Source organism: Carya illinoinensis, chromosome 5 (genome assembly GCF_018687715.1).
Source record: "Carya illinoinensis cultivar Pawnee chromosome 5, C.illinoinensisPawnee_v1, whole genome shotgun sequence".
Lineage (NCBI taxonomy): Eukaryota > Viridiplantae > Streptophyta > Magnoliopsida > Fagales > Juglandaceae > Carya > Carya illinoinensis.
Window position 1 is genome coordinate 34,746,480 of NC_056756.1, and position 21,147 is coordinate 34,767,626.

Genomic DNA, 21,147 nt, shown 5'->3' on the forward strand with positions numbered 1-21,147 from the left:
ACCATCCCTCCTATCTCAACTACTCCTACTCCAAACCCCAGTCACCATACAGAAACAGAATCTGAAAATCTTCCACCTTCTTCAACTCCTATCCAATGTTCGAAACCTACAATCAATGGTGAGTTCATTGTATATTCTTGGAAGGAGAAGCTTCAAGAAGATTTAGAGCAACAAGCACCTCCCAAGCAAAGTCAAGAATCTGAAAAACCCATTAAAGCATCCATTACGAGTGGATCCCATGATTCCTGAATTGTGGCCTTTGAGGTCATTCTACCTCCTTAGGGACAAAATTTGGATCATAATTTTTTTTTTTTTATAACTTCATTTTGAAATCCATTGAATTATGCAAGTTTTGGGATCAAGCCCTTTTAACCCAATTAAAAGAATTCGTTAATGTATTGGAGCTAATAACTTTGATTAGTAAGTAATATATAGGAACTAGTAACTAATTCTAAAACCACTAACAAACTAATATGGACTTGGAAAGCGACTAAAAATGGGTTCAATAGCCCATTAGTTTCTAGCAAACAAATTTAGGGCACCACGTGATATGACGCATATGCAAGAGCATACGTCTTCCAAGCAAATTACACAAGATAGCTTGTGGCTCCCAACAACCATTGCATTGCTCCTCATGCCTGGCACATGCCCCCGTCGGATTAAACCATGTGCTTTCATGACCTTCCAGGCATATGCCTTCCCTGTCTTCCCATGTCTACCACTCAAATTTGCTCAACACGCCTCATCGACATTAATTATTTCTGATCCTTTCTCTGGCTTTTAGACCTTCTACAGCCTTCAGCTACCCCTTTTCTTTTCCTTAGTGCTCCCAGCTACCCGTAGTCTAGACCAGTTCTTCCCCAATTCCTGATTCCTAAAAGATCTTAAAACTAGATAAAAATTCAAACCCTACTCTGATCATGTACGGAGACAAAAGAGATGACCTTTGACTGACGGTCCCAAGGAGATCCTTACATTTTAAAGTTACGTTCAAACTAGAGAAACTAATCATATGAACCAAAAGAATAGAGCTATCCCGGGCGGAGAATTGTATAGAATTTCTCATTTTACAGGAAGTGAATACAAGTACAATTAAACAATGGTATATGCAAACTCAAGCGCCATGAGACGCATTCTATATGTGTATACTTACGGAGGTTCTCGACTAGAGTCTTCAGGTTTCTGACGGCTACTTCTCTGCAATATAACGAACCAAATGTTAATTAATTATAAGATAAAAGAAAAGAAAATTGAAATTAAAGAAAAAAAACAACAAAGTTGGTACAGGATGATTACTCCCAAGTAGAGGTCGAAGAGATCAACAATGGCGGCACGGGCAGGGTGGAACTGGTAGGCCCGAGAAGCCGAAGCCGGAGCTTGAGCCGAAGCCTGAACGGGTCGCTGATGTTGGGTTTGATCCATTCTCTCATGCAGGATACTCTCGGGGCTTAGGGGGACACCCGGAGGGCGACTGAAATGAGAGAGGTGAAAAGTGATTTGAAGGAAATGGTGGTGGTGGAGTGGACAAGGAAGTCGGGCTGATATTTCGGGGCTCCGGGTGTAAAAAAAATTAAAAAATCAGTTGAATCCAACCAGTTTGGTTCAAATTGTAGGAGGTCGGTACTATAATACCCTATATAATAAGGATAAAAATCGATGGTATATGAGATTTTATATTATTTTAAAAGAAAAAGTTCTTTCTCTTTATAATATTTCAATAGAGTTTTAATTGAATTACTGACTAGTTTTTATTAATATAGATTATATAGTTATGACCTTTTATTAGAGCATTACAGCTAACGTATTGGTTCTTAAAAATTAAAACCGGTTCTAAATCGGTGTTGTAACAATTTTCTTATTTTGACAATCAGTTTAATTCGAACCGGACCAATATATATTTATAATTTTTTTTATTATATATAATTTTTATATTATATATATTATGCTAAATTTCTAATTAATGTAACAAGAAATTTTAATTTTATAATTCAAGTCTATTAATTTTATTATAGAAAATTAATATATCATTAGATATAACATAAAATTAATTTTATAATTTTTAATATAACATATAAATTTTAATCTGAAATATAAATATTAATATTAAGTTATTAATATAAACTTACTTTTCATATATATAGATATATATATATATATTATATCTTCTATAATAATAAACATCTATTTCATTGTTACAAGAATGAACAGTAAATTCTCATTCCGTTTCTGTGTATCTTGTATGTTTATTTTTTACACTACTATGTTTACAGTCTGCACAAAACATAGCGATGCGGAGGGAAAGAGAGATGTTGCGTTGAGGGTGGTGCGCGCTACGACGGAAACATTGGGTCCTTAGAGCGACGAGGGCTACACGTGGCAGTTGGGCAGCAGGAGAGACCAGACCTTGGACGGGAGGTTGTCCATGGCATCAGCTTCCTTGCATTGGTTGTTCACTTCATATCCGAGTGGTGCTAGGTGTTTTTCGGTTTTGGATACCTAAGGAAACCGATGTGGGCTGGCTCGATGGAGATCCATGGTGTGAAAGCAAAACTTTTGTTCTGTTTTTAAATGAGAAAATAGAGTTGAGGCCATGTGTTGAGGTGGCTGTGGAATGGAGACTCAAAGTGGTTCCATCATGGCTTCACGCTGGGTGGAGGTTGCCGTGCATGGCGTGAATCCTTGATGCGAGAGGATCCTTTGGTGAAGTCATGATGGAACCACCGTTGGTTCCAACAACCGTCATTGACTTAGGGATGAGGGAGTTTCTGCTCACGAATGGTGGGGTTGAGAGTGCGGGGAAGAATCGAGTTTGAACTCCCAGCAACCGTCGCTGACTTGCAGAGGGGAAGAATCGAAAATAAAATGGAGAGGAAGAATAAACGTAGCAGATGGCAACCCAATGAAAAACAGAAGAAAGAAACGAAATAAAATGAAGAATGAGAGAAAAGCAGCAGTGCACGGATTGAAGAAGGGGATGAAAACTAAAATGGAAAGGAGGTGGAGGAACAACGACATGCAGGAGAAAGAAGGAGAAGAAAAGAAGAGATGAAGAAGCCCTAAGGGTTGGACCAAATGACGCCGTTTGGAAGGATTTAGTGGGCTGGGTTGAAGGCTCACAGGTTGGGCTAGGCCCAAAAGAAAAATAAAATACACTAAAAAAGGCCCAGTCTGAAAATAGAAGAGTCCAATAAAAGAAAAACGCAGAATAAAAAAATAAATAGGAGCCAAATAAAAACACTACAACTCAATATTAATAAAATAAAATAATTAAAGTTCAACATTAAACTAATTTAAAGCAAATAGCAATTTAAATGTAAAACAATAATTAATACTAATAAAGCACATCAAAATAAATTTCACAACTTAAAAATCATAAAATAAATCCAACGAGAAATCCGATAAATTTAAAACAAATTATTTCATAATTAAACAAATACTTCCACTAATTAAAGAATTAATTTGAATAAAAAACTTATTAAAAAATTAATCACATTTGTTATGTCCGTAATGTGGTGTACAGTTGTGATCTCTTAAAAATATATTAGCTTGGAATAATTAAAATAGTCTGATAAGTAAGAAAAATAAATCTCACACTGTTCATAACTTGTATTAATTTACCATATTTTGAATTTTTTACATTTATATTCTTTACTTTTCTATTGATCATATAAAAGCATTAAATTTATATCATGTAGGAGCATTTGTCATATTTGGAAAACATTGCAATACAAACCTCACAAAGAGGTGATTCAATGTAGTGCATTAATTAATTTTTTGTAAAAAATCATATTATTTTTATTAAAAATCTTGTCTCACCCAACTAGACAAACGTGTTTTGTACATTGCTCTAACCTCTTGGATCAATTAAGATAACTCTTTTTTACTTTTCAAAACAGTACCTCCCACAGTTGTAACTAGGTTTTGTAGATCCTCCATGTATCCAAGCACAAAATCACCCACAAAATAGAACTTCACATGCTTGTATTTTTAAAGTAATAAGTAAAAACATAATTGACTATGATTGATAACTGTTTGCATAGTATGCATGGAGATCTGCCTAAAATAGAGTAATTTCTTATGTTTTAAATTATTACAACTTTAATACCAAAACATTTATGTTGTATTGTAATAAATACATTTTTTTATCATTTTTTGTTGATTTAGTAATGAAGGTTGTACATCAGGCTTTCGACCATGGTCCATGTCTTCGGGTGCCACAATCTATTATTGTTGTAGGAAATAACTTTTTATGTTCCAATTTTTCAGATATACAGTTGTTTTAATATAATTGCTATGTTTTTCTTTTATACTATTATTTGCTTTCATAGAAAAGTTTTACATTTATATTTTGCCTCCACAGGCAAACGTCCCTTGGACGTTTTCATTTTACTAGTATAATATATATATATATATATATATATATGATAAATACATTTTTAGCATAATAAATTATAATATATATTCTTTTTGTAAATACATTTTTACACATTTGATCATATATACTCATATAAAAATTTAGAACTTATATAAACTATAGTAAAATTTAATACTATACAAATATATGTTAATTATTATAAAATAATGTACTTATATTATAATATAATAGACTAAAAGTTTAGTATTGTAACAATCCCTCCCTAAATAATAAACTTTTTATAATACTACACTTCGTCTTGCCTTTTTTTTCTTTAAATAATAAACCAACAGTTTATCAAAGCACCTGAATAACATACTAAAAATTTGGAAAGGGACCTTTCCATTTTCTTTCATACTTCAAAGTTCAAAATATCTTATTTGTTAAAACACAAGACGGTCTCATTAATTACAAGTTAAAACTACAACCATCTTCCGGGTAGAAACATCTACTCGGTACTCAACATACTTCATCTCAACATACATGCCCTAACCATTTTACAAAACAACCAAAATAACCCAACTTCGTATAAAGACCTAACCCTAGGCTACCACTAGGCATCTGTCTCCCCTTCCCGAGTAGTGTCTTACTCCACAGCTTCGTCTTCATCATTATCTGGACGTTCATAAAAATGAGTCTAATACTCAGAAAGCAGTACACCATATAGTTAAAATATCATATATCAACTATTATTTTCTTTTGAAAGATCATACAAGCTTAAAAAATTTCAATAAACATTTAGAGTCATTTTTCACTTTTTTTTTACCTGTACACACTATTACGTCCTGTAAGTTAGGGTTAGCGGTCTTTTGGACCTGATCTCTACCCGTGGCTATGGGTTGGGAAATCCCTCAGTTAGGAATTAGGATGGTGCCATTGGGTTTTTTTCGCTGACTGTTACATCCTTTCCTCCTAAAAACATATTTTATCCTCGAAATCTATTCACATGCATAGTATAACTACTATAACACAAAAGGAGAATATAACACTCACCAAGTCTACTATCAGTCATTAGACATATAGTTGCTAGGTGATGTGGGCGGTGTTGAGTCGAGCTCCACTAAAGTGGTACGTTGTGGCAGATAGTATAGCACACCGTTGTTAGAGTCATACACCATGTTGCTGAAATGTCAAGGTTAATATGTTGCTTGACCACCTCTTCATTGCTATTGGGAATGTGCCTCTGAATAAATAGTCATCCTCAATGAGTGGACAACATCAATGTTCCAAATGTCGTGGTAATGACAATGGATATGGCGCGCTCCTCAACTACACAACTAGACTCAGCTTCATTGCATGACATCCTCTCCATTAAGCTCTCTTGATCCATCCAGGTGGTCGGGTGGAGGGAGGGATAACGCTCCTGATGAGGAAAGTCTTTCCTCTCATAGCCTACCTCATTCTTATTTATATCTATCACATGGGTGCGATGATGTTCCAATCAAGCAGTTTGCATATCCAATTCGAAGAGGTGTTCTTTTATTATGTTCTTATAATTCTATAAGTCCTTCATTTACAACCATGACTAGTTCTTCAATAGCACATCGTGTCAAAGATCCTAAAGTAGACCATATAGTCTAAAATTTTTGATTCTACAAGTGTTTTACAATGCCCATGATTCCTAATGATTATTTGTTCATAACTGCAACAAATTGTTCCTCTTCATAGGTCATAACTTGATATGTGTTGGAAACTTTTTCATGGATTTTTGATTGGTGAAAGCTGAGTTTGATGATAATAAGGTCTCAGTGGTGACAATTTTGATATTTGTGTGAAATTTTAAAAGTCTTGTGAAGTTTTTGGTGAAATAATGGGTAAATCTTGTTATGGTGAAGTGTTAACATGTTTATATGAAAGTGAGAATGGATTCATAGTATGTTAGTGTTTTTATAAATGAGTTTTGTGTGAATGTGAGGTGATAGAAACCGTATGGTTCAAAATAGTTTCTATTTTGGCTTAGGTTGTGATTTTGGTTCTAAAAACTTGATCCTATGACTTTGATCTTCGTATATGATTTTTTTAATGCTTTTATCTATGTGTTAGGAGTGTATTTTGGAATATTTATAGTTTAGATCTTTGTTAGAATTATGTTGAATATGCAAAAGTTTGGCTTAAGCTCAATCTAGAGGCTCACGGGTATGACGATGTGTTTGGATGAAGTTTTTGCCATGTCATGCAAGATTTAATGCTTAGATCAAGTTAGAACTTGAATGTGAGATGCGTGGCATTGTTACTTGAAGATTTATTGTATGAATATTTAGGGTCTAGTCAATTTGTTTCAAGTCAAAAGCATGTTATATTTGGTTTTAGTGTTTTAGTGCAAGCAGATTGTGTTGAGATGTATTTTGCTATTTTTGTTTTTAATCAAGCATGTTATCACTTTGGTTTGAATGATGAACATGTTAGGACAATGTTTATGGACTTCTAGGGTCCTTGGAGTTGATTTGGTAAGCGTTAGACCAAAGAACATCAACGGTTGGTTCATTTTGACCTAACATTGATGTTTTGGTATTTTCCTTGATATGACGAGTTTAAGTATTTATGAAATGTGTATTTTGATGTCTTAGCATAATTTTAGAACTAAGGACATGATTTTTGAGTGGTAAAATCGGTTTATGCATGTTAGTATATTAGGAGGTCAAGTTGTAACAAAAATCAAGTCTTTGGCTTACAGGTGTTTCAGCCTAGATATGCTTCTCATGGTTGTGATTTTTTTAAAATTTTATGAGTTGATATTTGGATTTAGGAAAAAATTATAAATTTTAGTAAATTTTGGAATTTATATGCAAAATCCTTATTCTAGGGACAAAATCATAATCTTCCACAAGTAGATGGGTAACTTTGCAGTTTTAACTATAAGTTAGTAAGTTCCAGTTTTGTAAGTGTTTAGTGAGATATTCTAATTTTAGAAAATATCTCATTTTAGTTCTTGAATTTTTACGCTTCACTTTACATATGCTACACATATGTAAATTAGTCTCTAACTTATTTTTGGTATATGTATGGATGTATAAAGGTAAGACTGCTATTGCTTTTATATTCACGTCACTTACACTTATTAAAATTGCTATAATATACCATGGCACATCATTAGTAATCTATTACACGTATATCTATTACACAAATGCCATGTCATTTATTACCATTACAATATTATCTATTACACATTTATTCTGTTAAATGTCACAGATACTATGACATATGTTACACTTTCATCTGTTATACAAATGCCATGTCATCTGTTACATGAGTATGTTATGAGTTAAGTTTAAGTCATGCATGAGTCTTTTATTTTTATCACAATCCCAATTACTGGGATGAGGAATAATCCTAGTGCAACTCTTTTATCTACACTGGAGTGTTTAAACTAATTTATGAAATCCTTTGGTTGATAAGGTGGAGTCAAAAGGTTTCAAATGGGACCTAAGTAACTACTTGCTAGAAGTAACACTTCACTGACTTAGTGAGTATAAATTTAGCTTTACAGGAAGTAAGGTATGATCTCCTCTACAAACAACATCAATCATCTAAGCAGTAAAAATGCTTTTTGAAAAAAAAAAAAAGATTTGAAAGAGCTGGGGCTATATGTTCAAGAGTGATCCCTTCCCAAATTTATTCAAATACCCTCACTAATGGTGGAGGAATATCGTGATATAGCCAAACACTTGGGGGGTTACAAGATAAGAATTAAAGAACACCCAAAATCCAAGTGTTAAAAAAAATTAAAAAATAAAAAATAAAAAACCTAACACTCTATAACCAAAGATAAACAATAATCCAATGAAACCAAAAATAAATAAATAAATAAAAATAAAGAGAAGCAAACATCATCACATGAGACTAACTTTTGAGGGCATAAAGGCCCATTTTGTCAACTTTCAATATCCCTTTAAACTTGTGTGGAACATCATTGAAATTCGCCCATGTTCTAGATTTTTTATCCGAAACCCAACGAGATAGAAAATCTGCTCCTACATTACCTTCTCTAAAGACATGCATAATCTTAATTTCCAAAGTAGAGAGAATGTCTTGTATCTTGTCCCAGTAATCTTCAAGGTACCATATGCTACATCTTCCTTTTACCAATCAATTAGTGACTAACAAAGAATCCACTTCAATCTTGACTTTTTGAATGTCAGATCCTTGCAATGCTATAAACCATAATATAAAGCTCGTAGTTCAACTTCAGTATTAGTTCCAACGGCCATATCTTTCGCAAAGGCCCAGACGACCCTTATCATCTCTGATTAAACTGTATGTGCCATCTGACCAGGGTTTCCCAAAGAACTCCAATCCACATTACGTTTAAACCATCTCACACTTGGCTTATTCTATTTCACAAGGTAATGACGCAGTCTAATAACTACTTGTATTGGAATACAGAGATTTTGTAAAAAATTTTCATCCCCATCTTTAAACCTTTTGCTAGCACACAATCTTAAACCAACCTAAGCTATTGCAGCTTTTATTGACCCCCACAAAGTATCCACATTATTCAGTTTCCCTTCCATGCGGGCTTTGCATCTCTAAACCCAAATGGACCAAGTTATAATAATAGGAATAAGACCAAACAACATACCTTTTTGGGATGTATGAGATGCCCTTCAAAACTATATCTCCATATTAGCTTTCTAGGATCTACTTAGGTCATATGGCATACCCATGAATAGAGAAGCTTGTCTCCAAATAGCCGAGGCAATCGTCACTATGGCAAGGACGTGGTCTTGATCTTCCATACATCCCTGAGCACAACACTCACATTTGAAAGCTAGGGGGATTCCCACTTTCCAATACAAGCATCAACACTAAGGCTAAAATTTAAAGCCTTCCAGATAGTAACTGAGTATTTCTTAGGAAGATCGGAATGTCATATACAAGAAGCCCATTCAGACTTTAGTGCACGAACACAGATGCAATCCCAAGCCGACTTAGATGAGAACTCACCATTCAAAACCGGTTTCCAAATCAGTACATCTGCACCTTCTTTATGTGCCCCTAGACAATCTAGAATTTCTTTCAATTTTGTCTCCCTCACCAATTCTTTTAACAAATCCTCATCTCATCCGTTCTGAATTCTACAATCCCTTATCTTTAAAGCTAGATGTGCAATAATCTCACAAGACTCCATAATAGAGCCTGATTTTATCTAGGGGTGATGCCAAAAGGAAACCTGTCCATCCTCGCCACCAAGCATGACTAAGGACCTTCGGAACCATAGCCATGATACATTTCCAAAGTGGGGAGCCTTTACTATTATCCACCAAAGTCACATGCTCGCCTTTACAGTATTTATTCTTGAAGAAAGTAGCCCAAAGAGAATCTTAGGTCAATAAGTTCCAAGCAAGCTTCATGAATAATGAAGATTGAACTTCCTCAAATTTTCTTAAACCCAAACCCCCTTCCTAGATTGGAGAACAAACCTTCCGCCAAGCCACCCACTTACGCTTTTGCTTGCCATTCGAGGCACCCCAAAACAAATTACTAATAATACTATTTAAAGATGCCACCACAATCTTAGGAGCATATATAACCGAAAACAAATGAATTGGAATACTCGATACAACATGTCTCAGTAAAAGAAGATGAGTACCAGCCGACAAGAACCTGTTTTGCCGCCCCTCCAACCAACCACGGATACAATTCAACAAATTCTCAAAGTATGATACATTTAACCATCCACTAAAAAGGGGAACACCCAAGTATTTGACCGGAAAAAAACCCTCCGAAAAAGAGGTCAACTGCACCAAGTTTCTTTTTCGAGCAGCAGTAACGTATTTGGGAAAAAAAACAGATGACTTATCCTTACTCACCACCTGACGAGACCAGTTTTCATACAATTTAATACATCTCTAATAGCTTGAAGAGAAGCCTGACCACCATTTGTAAAGACCACAATATCATCAGCATAAAATAAATGGGAGACAAGGGGAGTGCCAAAGGGATGGGAGAAAATGGACAATTTTCCCCATCTCAAAATTATGCTTTAACAAATGGGATAGAAGCTCTTCAACCAGTATGAACAAGTATGAGGATTACGGATCTCCTTGATGCAGGCCATGACCACTGGGAAAAAACCCATTAGCTGACCCGTTCATGACCAAAGAGAACTACGTAGTCGAGATAGACTGCCTGATCAAATCACAAAATCGAAAAGAAAAGCTAAAAGATTTCATGATGTGTAATAAGAAATCCCAGTCAATACTATCATATGCCTTGGCCATGTCCACTTTAATAAGAATATTTCCCCCATGAACCTTTTTGTTTATCATCTGAATCATTTTATGGGCCAATGTAATATTTTCAAATATGCTTCGCCCAATCAAGAAAGCCCCTTGTTCAGGGGAGATAATTTTGCTCAGAATGGGAGACAAACTTCGAACCAGAATTTTTGAAAATACCTTATAAACGATAGAGTATAAGCTTATAGGACGAAATTTATCAAAACCTATATGTTGCTGCATTTTTGGGATGAGCACAATATAAGAATTCGAATAGAATCTAGGCATCGAAACCCCACTAAACAAGTCCCTAACTGAAGCAACCACATCATCTTCAACAATCTCCCAACATGCTCTATAGAATTTAGAGCCAAACCATCAGGGCCAAGACTACTATCTATTGAAATGGAAAATATTGCATCTTTTACCTCTTGGATCAAAGGAAGTTGAAGGAGGCAATCATTCTCCTTCTCTAAAATAGAGTTTTGCACATACGCTAACAAATCTAGAAAATCTCTTTGTGGTCTAACCCGAAGAAAAGAACTAAAGAAATCCACACACCTGAATGAAGAGCTTCTGAAGTGGTCAAGTGCGTCCCATCCCAAAGTCTCATATCATGCACAACAAGCTTAGATAATGAAGCATAAGTCTTGAAGAACCGAGCTGATGCCTCCCCTTTTTCCATCCAGCTAAGCTTTACCTATTGAGTAAGTCTAATTTCTTCTCTTTGTAGCCAAATAGCAAGCTATTCTTTAGGTACCATTAAATCTGAGTCAATTTCTTCCGAGAATCCAACCTAAAGTTGGCTTTCTAAATTCTCAATCCAATTCTCTAATGCCTGAATATTTGTCTATGTGCACCCGAATACTCGACAGTATCACTCCTTTAAAACCACTTTCATTTTCTTCAACTTAGTAACCAAACCGATAATACCCCTACGCACATCTGAATCATTCCATGCCTCATTAACTGCTTCTCTGAAATTAGCATGGGAGAAACAAGTATTATGACAAGTTATAACCATATGCTTAAAGATGGTTTTCTCAACTACTTGGCAATATGGTTATATCCAAATAGAACATGTAGATTTTGATCAAGCATTTGCCTTGGTAGCTAGGCTTGAATTCATTTGGATAATACTTGGTATAACTTGTCATATAGGTTTTGAAGTTTACCAAGTAGATGCAAAAGAGTATCTTTTTTAATGGAGTCCTTTACGAAGAGTTATACGTTGAGCAACCCAACACTTCGTGGATATTATGTACCCTAACCATAACTATAGATTGAAAAATGTCCTATATGGTTTGAAACAAGCTCTTTAAAGCTTGGTATGAGAGGCTTACTACTTACCTATTAAAAGAAACATTTTTAAGAAGTGGAGTAGATGGAACCCTATTCATCAGGAAAGTTTGGTTGTTATCAAGGTTGGGATGAAATCACCATAGCCCAAATTTATGTAGGTTGCATTGTGTTTGGGTTCTCCACTATTGCACTTGCTCCTGACTTTTTGTTTCAAATGAATAATTAATTTGAAATGAGCATGGTTGGTTAACTTACATTCTTTCATTGTTCTAGAGGTTAAACAATTAGATAATCAAATATTTATATTTCAATCAAAATATGTAAAAGACTTGGTTAATAGTTTGGATTAGATGACAAAAGTTTGCATGTTAGAAACCCATGAGTACAAGTGTCAAACTACGCATATTGACATATGCTACCATTTTATTCATGAACTTAAGAGGACTCAATTCATCTCAATTGACTAATATTATTTTTATTTTGAAATTTGAAAAAGTTGTATTATTTTTTATATTTTATTTGAAAGTTTGAGAAAGTTGTTTGACGCCTCCAAATTTCGTTTGAGATTTGGTAAATTCTGAAGCGTCAGGACAAGTAATACAAGGTTACATACTCCGGATCATGACATACAAACATACAATGCATCTAGCATGCATTTTAATAATATGTAATATCGCTACGGATAAATTTTTTTTTTTCTTTAAGCAATACAAAAAGTATCAGAATGTTAATCCCAAACTTAACTACTTATCCATAACTATTTACATAAAACATTCAAAGGCTAAGTTAAACCATGCATGAACAAAAGTATGGTCCCTACAACATAGGCCCTCTCAAATTTCAAAAGAGAAGTACATAGTATAGATTGTAATATCCTAATCCTTATCTTGTACTTTCCAAAATTTCTACGATCTCCTTCTAAAAGAGTTTTGTAATCAAATTACAGTTGCTTACTCTTTATATAATATTTTACTCAAGAATTCTTTTGTGAACTTAATGCATTATTATACTCAATATTATTCTTTTGTAGACTAGTTATATATTGAGTAACAAGTATCTAAAGTATATACAACAAAAGAATATATGTAAGAATATATATATATATATACACACATTTTATGAGTATTATAACGAGTCCAAAATGAACCGAGTCAAGTTTATATAAGTTTTGTTCATGAGCTTAAATCAAAGCAAACTAAAATAATTATACAAGTTTAACTCGTTTAATATTTGAATCAATACTAATGATCATGAATAACTCATTTATCAAATAAACCAAATTTGAACTAAATATATACAAACCAAATTCAAACTATTGACGAGTGCTTCTGTTGGTTTGCAACCCAAGGCTTACACCTCAACTTGGTGGGAAGGGATGGTAATTGTTCCCTCCTCTTTTTTTTTTTTTTTTTTTTTTTAATTATCAAAATAAATTTTTAATAACTATTTTTATTTTTGAAATGAAATTTTTGCCATTTTAATTTATTTTCTAATTATTTCTACTCATGGCATACATGTGACTTATAGATGCCAAGTATTGAGTATTTATGGATGTTGACATGATGCTTCTTTTAGTATTAAGTTTACCTATAAAAAATCTGTTCGTAAATTGTTATTTATGGATGTTGACATGATGCTTCTTTTAGTATTAAGTTTACCTATAAAAAATCTGTTCGTAAATTGTTATTTGCATCACATCAATACTAATACCAAGTAGACATACGATATTTGACCAACAACCCCATATAGGAAGCCGAAGGGGTGATGGAGGGAGTGCCTTTGCGGATCGGGCCATGCGAAGTGGCTTGGGGTGGGGGAGGGAGGTTGCACCTCCCTCATGCACCCGTTGGCACTGCACATGAAACTTTTTTTATTTAATTCTTTGTATATATATTTTTGTGATTTGATACACGCATGAACCTCCCTAATTATCCTCCTTGACTAATTATCAAAAAAAAAAATTATCCTCCTTGACTACAAATTTTGGCAGTCACTCTTTTAAGGGTGGTGTTAGTGTGCTGCTAGCGTGTCGACTAGTATAAACATTTTTTATTTTTATTTTTTCTACATTTTTTAACATATTTAAATATTTTTAACAAATATATATATACCAATATACTAAAAGTCACTTCCTTAATTATTCAGTAATGAAAAATTTAAAAACAAATTAAATATATGAACGGTCAATATGAAGGAACAAACTTAAAGGGCATACATTTTCCTTCTTCTAAACTATAAGATTTGAAATGTATTCTCTTTGTAGAAAATTTGACATAAAAACAATGAATGATGATGATGATGATGATGATAATGATGATAATCATAATAATAATAATAATAAATTCAAACAATTAGAAAAATTTAAAATTTTCAATGGCCATTCAGGCCAATTCATTTTTCAAAGAGAAATGTTAAGTCTATACACAAATCTTATATAAGAAGTTTAAAGACTAATATGGCTTTACGTAATATGTTAGATTTACTTTATGACAAAAAAATAATTTTATAATCTAATGAATTACATTAAAACACATTAGTGTGTAAATTTTTACTTTGTAAAATTTCTGTATATATTAAGAATTTCTTTTCATTAAATCTTGAAAAATTCTAGTCAGCAATGCACCACACATTTGATGAGGGAAAAAAATACAAACCTAATGTATGATGTAGGAATGATAAGTAGAAGAACTCTTAAATCCTCCATAGCCCTTCCTTTTATATCTTTTAATTTTTTGCACTTTCTTTTTGTTTTTAATGTTATTTATATTTTTTTCATTTTGTTTTGAAAATTGTTGGCTTTTATTTTTAAAGTTTCCTATTTCTATTTTTATTCTATTTTTTAATGGTTTTGGTTATATTTAAATTTGCATGTAGTGATGTGGTAACTTCTTCTTTAGGATTTTAGTGGAAAATTGGTGGAAGAACCATTTTGTAGAAGAGAAATTATATTTACAGTGGGCAAACGTCATACAATTCTTTTGAAAAAAATAAATAAATACATGACATACTTGCAAAAAAAAAAACAAATTTTTTAATAGTAAACTCTATTTTTTTTTCAAAATGATTGTGTGGCACTAGCACACTCCACGACTGTATGTATCATTTTTTTTTGGCAAGTTTGACAGAATTGGGAGGGACAAATATGACAACTTATGGCCATAACAAAAATTTTCAATAATTTACACAAGTATACTGTACAACTAATCTCAACAAACTCTCACTCCCTTATGCACTTAAACTAAGGAGGGTCATAGATACAGAATGAAAGACCACAAGAGACAATACAGCTGTTTATGAATTTTAGTCTATCATCCCACATATAAATTGACAGTGGAGGTATTTGATTTAATAAAACACACAGTTGAATACATTCAGATTTCAAGCTGTCAATGTTCTAAAGGCTCAACCGCAGTCTTGAAGAGAAGGATGTAAACCTTGTCAATTGAAAAATACAAGAAGCCCCCTAAGGAATGTGTGACATATGAGCCAAAGCTAGTTCCTACAATGCAGTGCCAAGCTGGACCATATGAAGAGTCAAATTCCTGTCAAGTAACTAGAAAATATCATCAACTGTTGGCATGTTAAGATTTTCAAAGAAGAAGAAAATTAGATGATTAATTCTAAAACGAAATTTTCTTGATCAATGGGAAGAGCTGGCAGCGATTTACCGGTAGCCTTACTGGATTCATAAAAATTTTTGTACACAGATGCACAAGGAGCAAATTCCTGGAAGTCATCCTTAGTATGTCTACTAGAATAGTTAAGAGGCCTATCTCTCCTTGTTCCAGTCAAAATTCTTCTCAACAGCAATTTGTCCTATAAGCTGCTCCAAAGAGGTATAAAGTCGAATTTTTCAGCTTAGTTGCCATAAGCATCAGTCTTCTATTGCACAATCACTACGATTTTAACATTATTATCTCCATGTATTCATGTTACGTACAGGTTGGAGTCATGAAATTCTATTTTCTGTATAGCTTTCTTAGCCTTTTAGAAAAGATCAAGGATCGTCTGTGACATGCTTCTCAGTCCCACACTTCTATTTAGTAAGGACTGGAAAAAATATAAAGACTAGTTACATACACACATAATGCAGCCTCTCTCTTTTTATCAAGATGTCAAGTGCCCTTGCTGCTGCTTTTAAGACAATCTTGAAAAGAGGTACTACAACAAAGAAGCAGCTCAAACATTGTCTACAAAATCCAATAATTTTATGAGATGCAGATTACGCTTCTGGAGGAAAACCGAAAATGATCAACCATTAAGCTTGAGTAGAAGATAGCCAACTGTTATTGACAACAATGTCCTGATAATTGCCTTCTTTTTTCTTTTTTCTGTAAGTAGGAATTTTATCCACATGCCAGCAATTTTGGCGAGGCCCAAGTACAAGAAAAAACATCTAGTATGGAAGAAGAGGGAAAATAGATACAAGGAACTCATGAACATTAAGATCACTAAAATCTCTCACCAATGTCCAAAGAAATAACGTGTTGAGAATGTCCTGGTAATTGCTACCTGTACCATTATCAAATAGGCCACTTAGTTCGGATCTGCTCCAAGGCCACTTGTTGTACTTAAGTTTTAGAAAAATTCTACTCATAAGCCCATACACCACACACCATCCATTTTTTTAAATTTTTATTTTATTAAATGTTTAGTATATGAATAATGAATAAAAAAATTAAATTAGTTTAAAAAGAATAAATCTAAAAAAAAATTTAAAAAAATTTAGAAAAATAAAAAATATGTGGTGTGTGGTGTATGGGGCTTATGAGTAGCAATGCTCTAAGTTTTAAGGTCACCAACCTACCCCGAGTGAAGTTTCATCTCATTCAACTAGATGAGAGAGGACACAAATTCACAAGTTGTCCAACTGTTATCAATTCTAAACCTGGTTATGGTTAGTGAGGGAGACTATACATCTTATATTGTACTGTAACATTCCTAAGATGGAATTTAAGTTCTCACACCGTCATGCTACAAGAACAGTTCCCGATTTAAACAAAGAAAATAAAAGAAGAGAGGAATAGTTGTGTTCATTGAATTGTAGGTCACCGAATTATTAGATACCAACTCAATAACCTGAGACTTGCAGGACTATTGTGCCTGTTGGTATGATGTGTCCCAAGCTAAGAAAAAGAACTCCTTGCATTTACTTCAGTAAATCAACGCAACCATTTTCCTCTCTAAAGAAAAGCACAAGAAGCATGCTGTAACAACCAACCATTCAGCTAACTTGAATTTTGGCCAATTTGTGTGTCTTGACTACATATCTTGTTTGAATTATATCTCCAGTATAGGCTTACTAAAGAAATAGCAGATCATGAACCCAAATGAATCAATACGACATAGGGTAAGCTGGAGAGCTTGGCCCAATCTTACTCAATAAGGCTACAGATCATGAGATTGACAATGCTATCGCCCATTCAGCTGAAGACAGAAAGAATTTATATTTTGTAAAGTTGATTCCGTGCTGAGATGCAAAATGGCATGATAGGTGTGAGAAACATAACCGTTGCACACAAGGACATATTAGCAATGTTTTTAAAATTGTACCATACCAGCCGGTACGGCCGGTATATGCTGTACCGGCCACTGGACCGGTACAGAAATTCTATCTATTTCGTACCGGTCCAAATACCGGCCGATATTTCGGCCTGTATCGGCCCGTACTGGCCGGTATTTCGGTCTCAATTTTTTTTTTCATTTTTTCAAACTACAAACTCATTTTTTGACCCCTAATTCAAATCAGGCTATTTATAATTTATATATATATGTATTTATGTATAATTTATTCATATATAGACTATTATTTTGGAATATAATTAATATATATTTGTATATATAATTTATTCATATATCAACTATCTCGAAACGGTATCGGTACCGAAATATTTTGTTCTAATGCCTTGACCGGTACGGCATCCGGTACGGTATTCAAAACATTGCATATTAGCCAACAATAATATGCATGCCACAATTTCACAAAAATGTATAGAAGATCTAGCTCAAAGCCCAACCACAAGCCAGTTTAGGTATCCTTCAATTTCAGAAACTACAAACTAAAGCAATATATCTGCTAAATCAGTAGATATAAATGTGTTCAAAGCAAGCCCGATGTTCCTTTTTCAACGTTCTTTATTTTAAACTTGAAACTCTAAGGGCTCGTTTGGACACTTGGTCTTAGAATTCTATAAATAGCAGTAACATGGTTTGAGCTAAGATGTTTTATTGGGTTTTGGAAAATGAGATAGAAAAAGTTGAATAAAAATATTATAAAAGTTAAACAATTGTTTGAATATAATTTTTTAATATAATTTTAGTTTTGAAGTTTGTAAAAGTTGTAATGATTAGGTAATGATTAGATAAAAAAGAAGAAGATTTGAAATTGAAAAGTGTTTTGTGTTTGAGTGATGTTTGGGATGGAAATTGTGAGAAGTTTAAAGAAGTTTTGTGAATTTTCATCTCATCTCATTTACCAAATGTACCCTAAACCACATCCCTGACCACCTTACCAGTTGTCTAGCTGACAGAAAATGGAAACAAAAAACATTGTACCAACTTCTCTTTTGTCACTTATGGCAACACATCTATCTCTTGCTCTTGCTACATCTCTTGCCATGAAAAAAGTCCTTTGCCTTGATAAAATTATAAGGTTGACTACCCCCATACAGTGTCTAGTTAGCAGCAAACAGTTCTTAGTTTAGCCAGAAAGGTCATGTTATGGTAACAAATGTTGCCTAATTATTTACATTTTTAGAGGCTGTACCAAGCTTATGCTCTCAGAACATGATCAATTAGGAATGAATCATGTCAGTAATACTCCCATAAATTCTACCAGAAATGATCAATGGTTTTAATATATTTGCATTCTACAATAATAACACAGACAAAGTTGCATCCTCAAGACAAAATTAGAGATTAAATTCAGAATAACACAAATAACATAATCGGCCACCTGCATTTTGGCTTACTCTGAAGGTTGAAATTCAGACAACCCATTTGAGCTTAGACTAAAAAATGAAGATCATAACAATTGAAATTTAAGGAATTTATTTTTTCTTTTTGCTTGTAGCTTAATAAGAAGTAGTTCAGGAATTGTGATCTTGCTCAGTACTCTATTTATCTAAATTTAACAGGCAAATCTAAATAAGTTTATTAAAAGTTAAATAGTGTACAACTATGAGTGAGTTCATTCATGCTTTCAGCTTAATCCAGTAAACAGTTAGACCAAGGCACGAAGCTTATGTTACTTCATTCAATAACAAATTCTGTTAAAATAAAGTTACAATTAAAAAGCCATTTGCTGGACACTAAAACAAATGGAGTACTTCATTCCTCGCAATTAATATCAAAGAAAAACTCATTGAAGTTTGTACTCAATATAATGACCACAGAAGAAAGAAAAATGGTTTTAAGCTCAAGCTCACGCAGTTTATCATTTGGACCATCTATACATAATGTTCTTACAAATCCTTAAAGTAAATAACCACAATTAACAAAGCAGATCATTCAGAATCTAAACCTTCACAGACAAGTTCATCACCAGAAGGACTGAAACATTCGCAGCTCAATCTGAAACTACGAAGCAATTAGACCTTTAACACTCGATCACTTGATCAGCTTAATATAATCAACCGAAAACTAAGAATAAATATAAATCCGGCAACCTTAGAATTATAAATAAACATAAGAAGATTAGACTATGAATAATTTATCAATTAAGAAAAATCTTCAGTTTCAACCAAGAAAAATGACGGAGAACTTTTCATTACTCCGAATCTCCGATCAACCCAAATTAAAATCCAACTGATCCACACAACCTTAAACTCCAACTCGAAGTACAAAAGAAAAAATCCACTTGAGCCAAGTAAAGTAGTATATTTTACCTTCTTAAGCGCGAGGGCGAGGCGTTTACTGTCAAGCTTGCCGGGCATGGAGTCGAGTTGGTCACGTGCGCAGCGAAAGGCACAGTTCTGCAAAGGAAGCGGCATGTCACAGGCTCTAACGCGCACGTTCAGGCGATCATGCTGCTCTTGCTGCTCAATCGCTTTCTTCTTCTGTATTAAACCATTGAGGAACTTGCTCCTCCTCTCCAGCTCTTCCTGTGCACCATCCATTTCTTTCCTTTCACTGGTTCAGACCCTCATAACTCGGAGGACTAAGCCTCTAATCTCTTCAATCAGCGGGCCGCGGCTATTATTTCAGTTTTTCATCTCTTCGAAAGGAAGTTTGAGCGAAGGGCAACGAGAGAGAGAGAGAGAGAGAGAGTAAAGAAAATGTGCAGGGCAAAAAGATGGGAGACTGCTGGAAAAGAAAACAAAGGTCTCGAATGTAATGTTAATGCGTTGGTCTCTCGCTTTTTCTTTCGTTTCTTTTCCTTTTGATGCTGTCGTCGTTATTTTTGCGTACGGTCGAGGTCGTTGCCTACCGTTGGGGCAACCGTATATATGGGGTAGAACAGGATTACTTTCTTTTCTTATCATTCTTATAATTTTTTTAAAATTTTTATATAAAATATAATAAATAATTTAATTTTTTTTATTTTAAATTAATAATAATAATATAAAAATTAATATTTTAATAATATTTTATTTAAAATCATTTATCTTTTCTCACTATCTAAACTACAGATATAAATATTTTTTAAAAACTAATAGAATTTTATTAGTTTATTTATTAAAAATTTAGGATACAAATACAATCATTCACAAAATAATTATTAGACCTGTCGTAATAAGAAAAAAAAAAAAAACTAAAAAGTAAATGTATGGGATGAACTTACCACAGTCAAATGAATTAATTTAAGTATTTAACAAGACACGTTTAATAGATTAACTCTATGGTCTATACTCAAAATGAATAAACATCATTATATTAAATATATAATTATAATGTTTTCCTCTCTAAAAGCCATGTTTTTTGTTAAGTAGTTAGAAAAATGGAGAAAAACCAAATAACAAGCCTCAAAAAAGAAATCCGGCTTGATTTAGTTACCAAACTTATCTCAATTCAATTCAATTCAATTCATCTCATCTAATTATTATAATTTTTTTATATTTTAACATAAAATATAATAAATAATTTAATTTTTTTAAATCTCAATTTAATTTTTTTAAATTATAAAATAATAATAATATTAAAAAATAATATTTTAAATTTTTATCTCAATTTAACTCATACTATCCAAATTCAGAAGAAGAGAGGAGAAATTTT

The 21,147-nt window shown here is 33.3% G+C and overlaps 2 protein-coding genes across 2 annotated transcripts in view; both read right to left on the bottom strand.

Annotated features, from left to right (window-relative positions):
- LOC122311935 (mediator of RNA polymerase II transcription subunit 23) overlaps nucleotides 1–1,565 on the bottom strand; it is a 44,094-nt gene extending 42,529 nt beyond the window's left edge. Inside the window, exons 1-2 of the mRNA XM_043126714.1 lie at nucleotides 1,297–1,565; nucleotides 1,154–1,197 (exon numbers count right to left, since the gene is read on the bottom strand). Coding sequence (XP_042982648.1) covers nucleotides 1,154–1,197; nucleotides 1,297–1,422 — 170 coding nt within the window. The 5' untranslated portion in view covers nucleotides 1,423–1,565. The remainder of the gene's footprint in view (nucleotides 1–1,153; nucleotides 1,198–1,296) is intronic.
- A 13,512-nt stretch (nucleotides 1,566–15,077) lies between these two features.
- Nucleotides 15,078–20,299, bottom strand: LOC122311506 (dynein light chain LC6, flagellar outer arm). The gene is made up of 2 exons (XM_043126083.1): nucleotides 19,821–20,299; nucleotides 15,078–15,476 (listed from the first exon to the last, which is right to left on the bottom strand). The coding sequence occupies exons 1-2, from the start codon at nucleotides 20,049–20,051 to the stop codon at nucleotides 15,321–15,323; spliced, it is 387 nt and encodes a 128-aa protein (XP_042982017.1). The 5' UTR covers nucleotides 20,052–20,299; the 3' UTR covers nucleotides 15,078–15,320.
- Between the last annotated feature and the right edge of the window lie 848 nt (nucleotides 20,300–21,147).

What these genes read in the sequence shown, in the direction of transcription:
- LOC122311506 (XM_043126083.1), bottom strand. Translation starts at nt 20,051, where the DNA reads ATGGATGGTGCACAGGAAGAGCTGGAGAGGAGGAGCAAGTTCCTCAAT. An exon ending in TCGCCCTCGCGCTTAAGAAG is followed by an intron (nt 15,477 to 19,820) that starts GTAAAATATACT and finishes GTTACTTGACAG; the next exon opens with GAATTTGACTCTTCATATGG.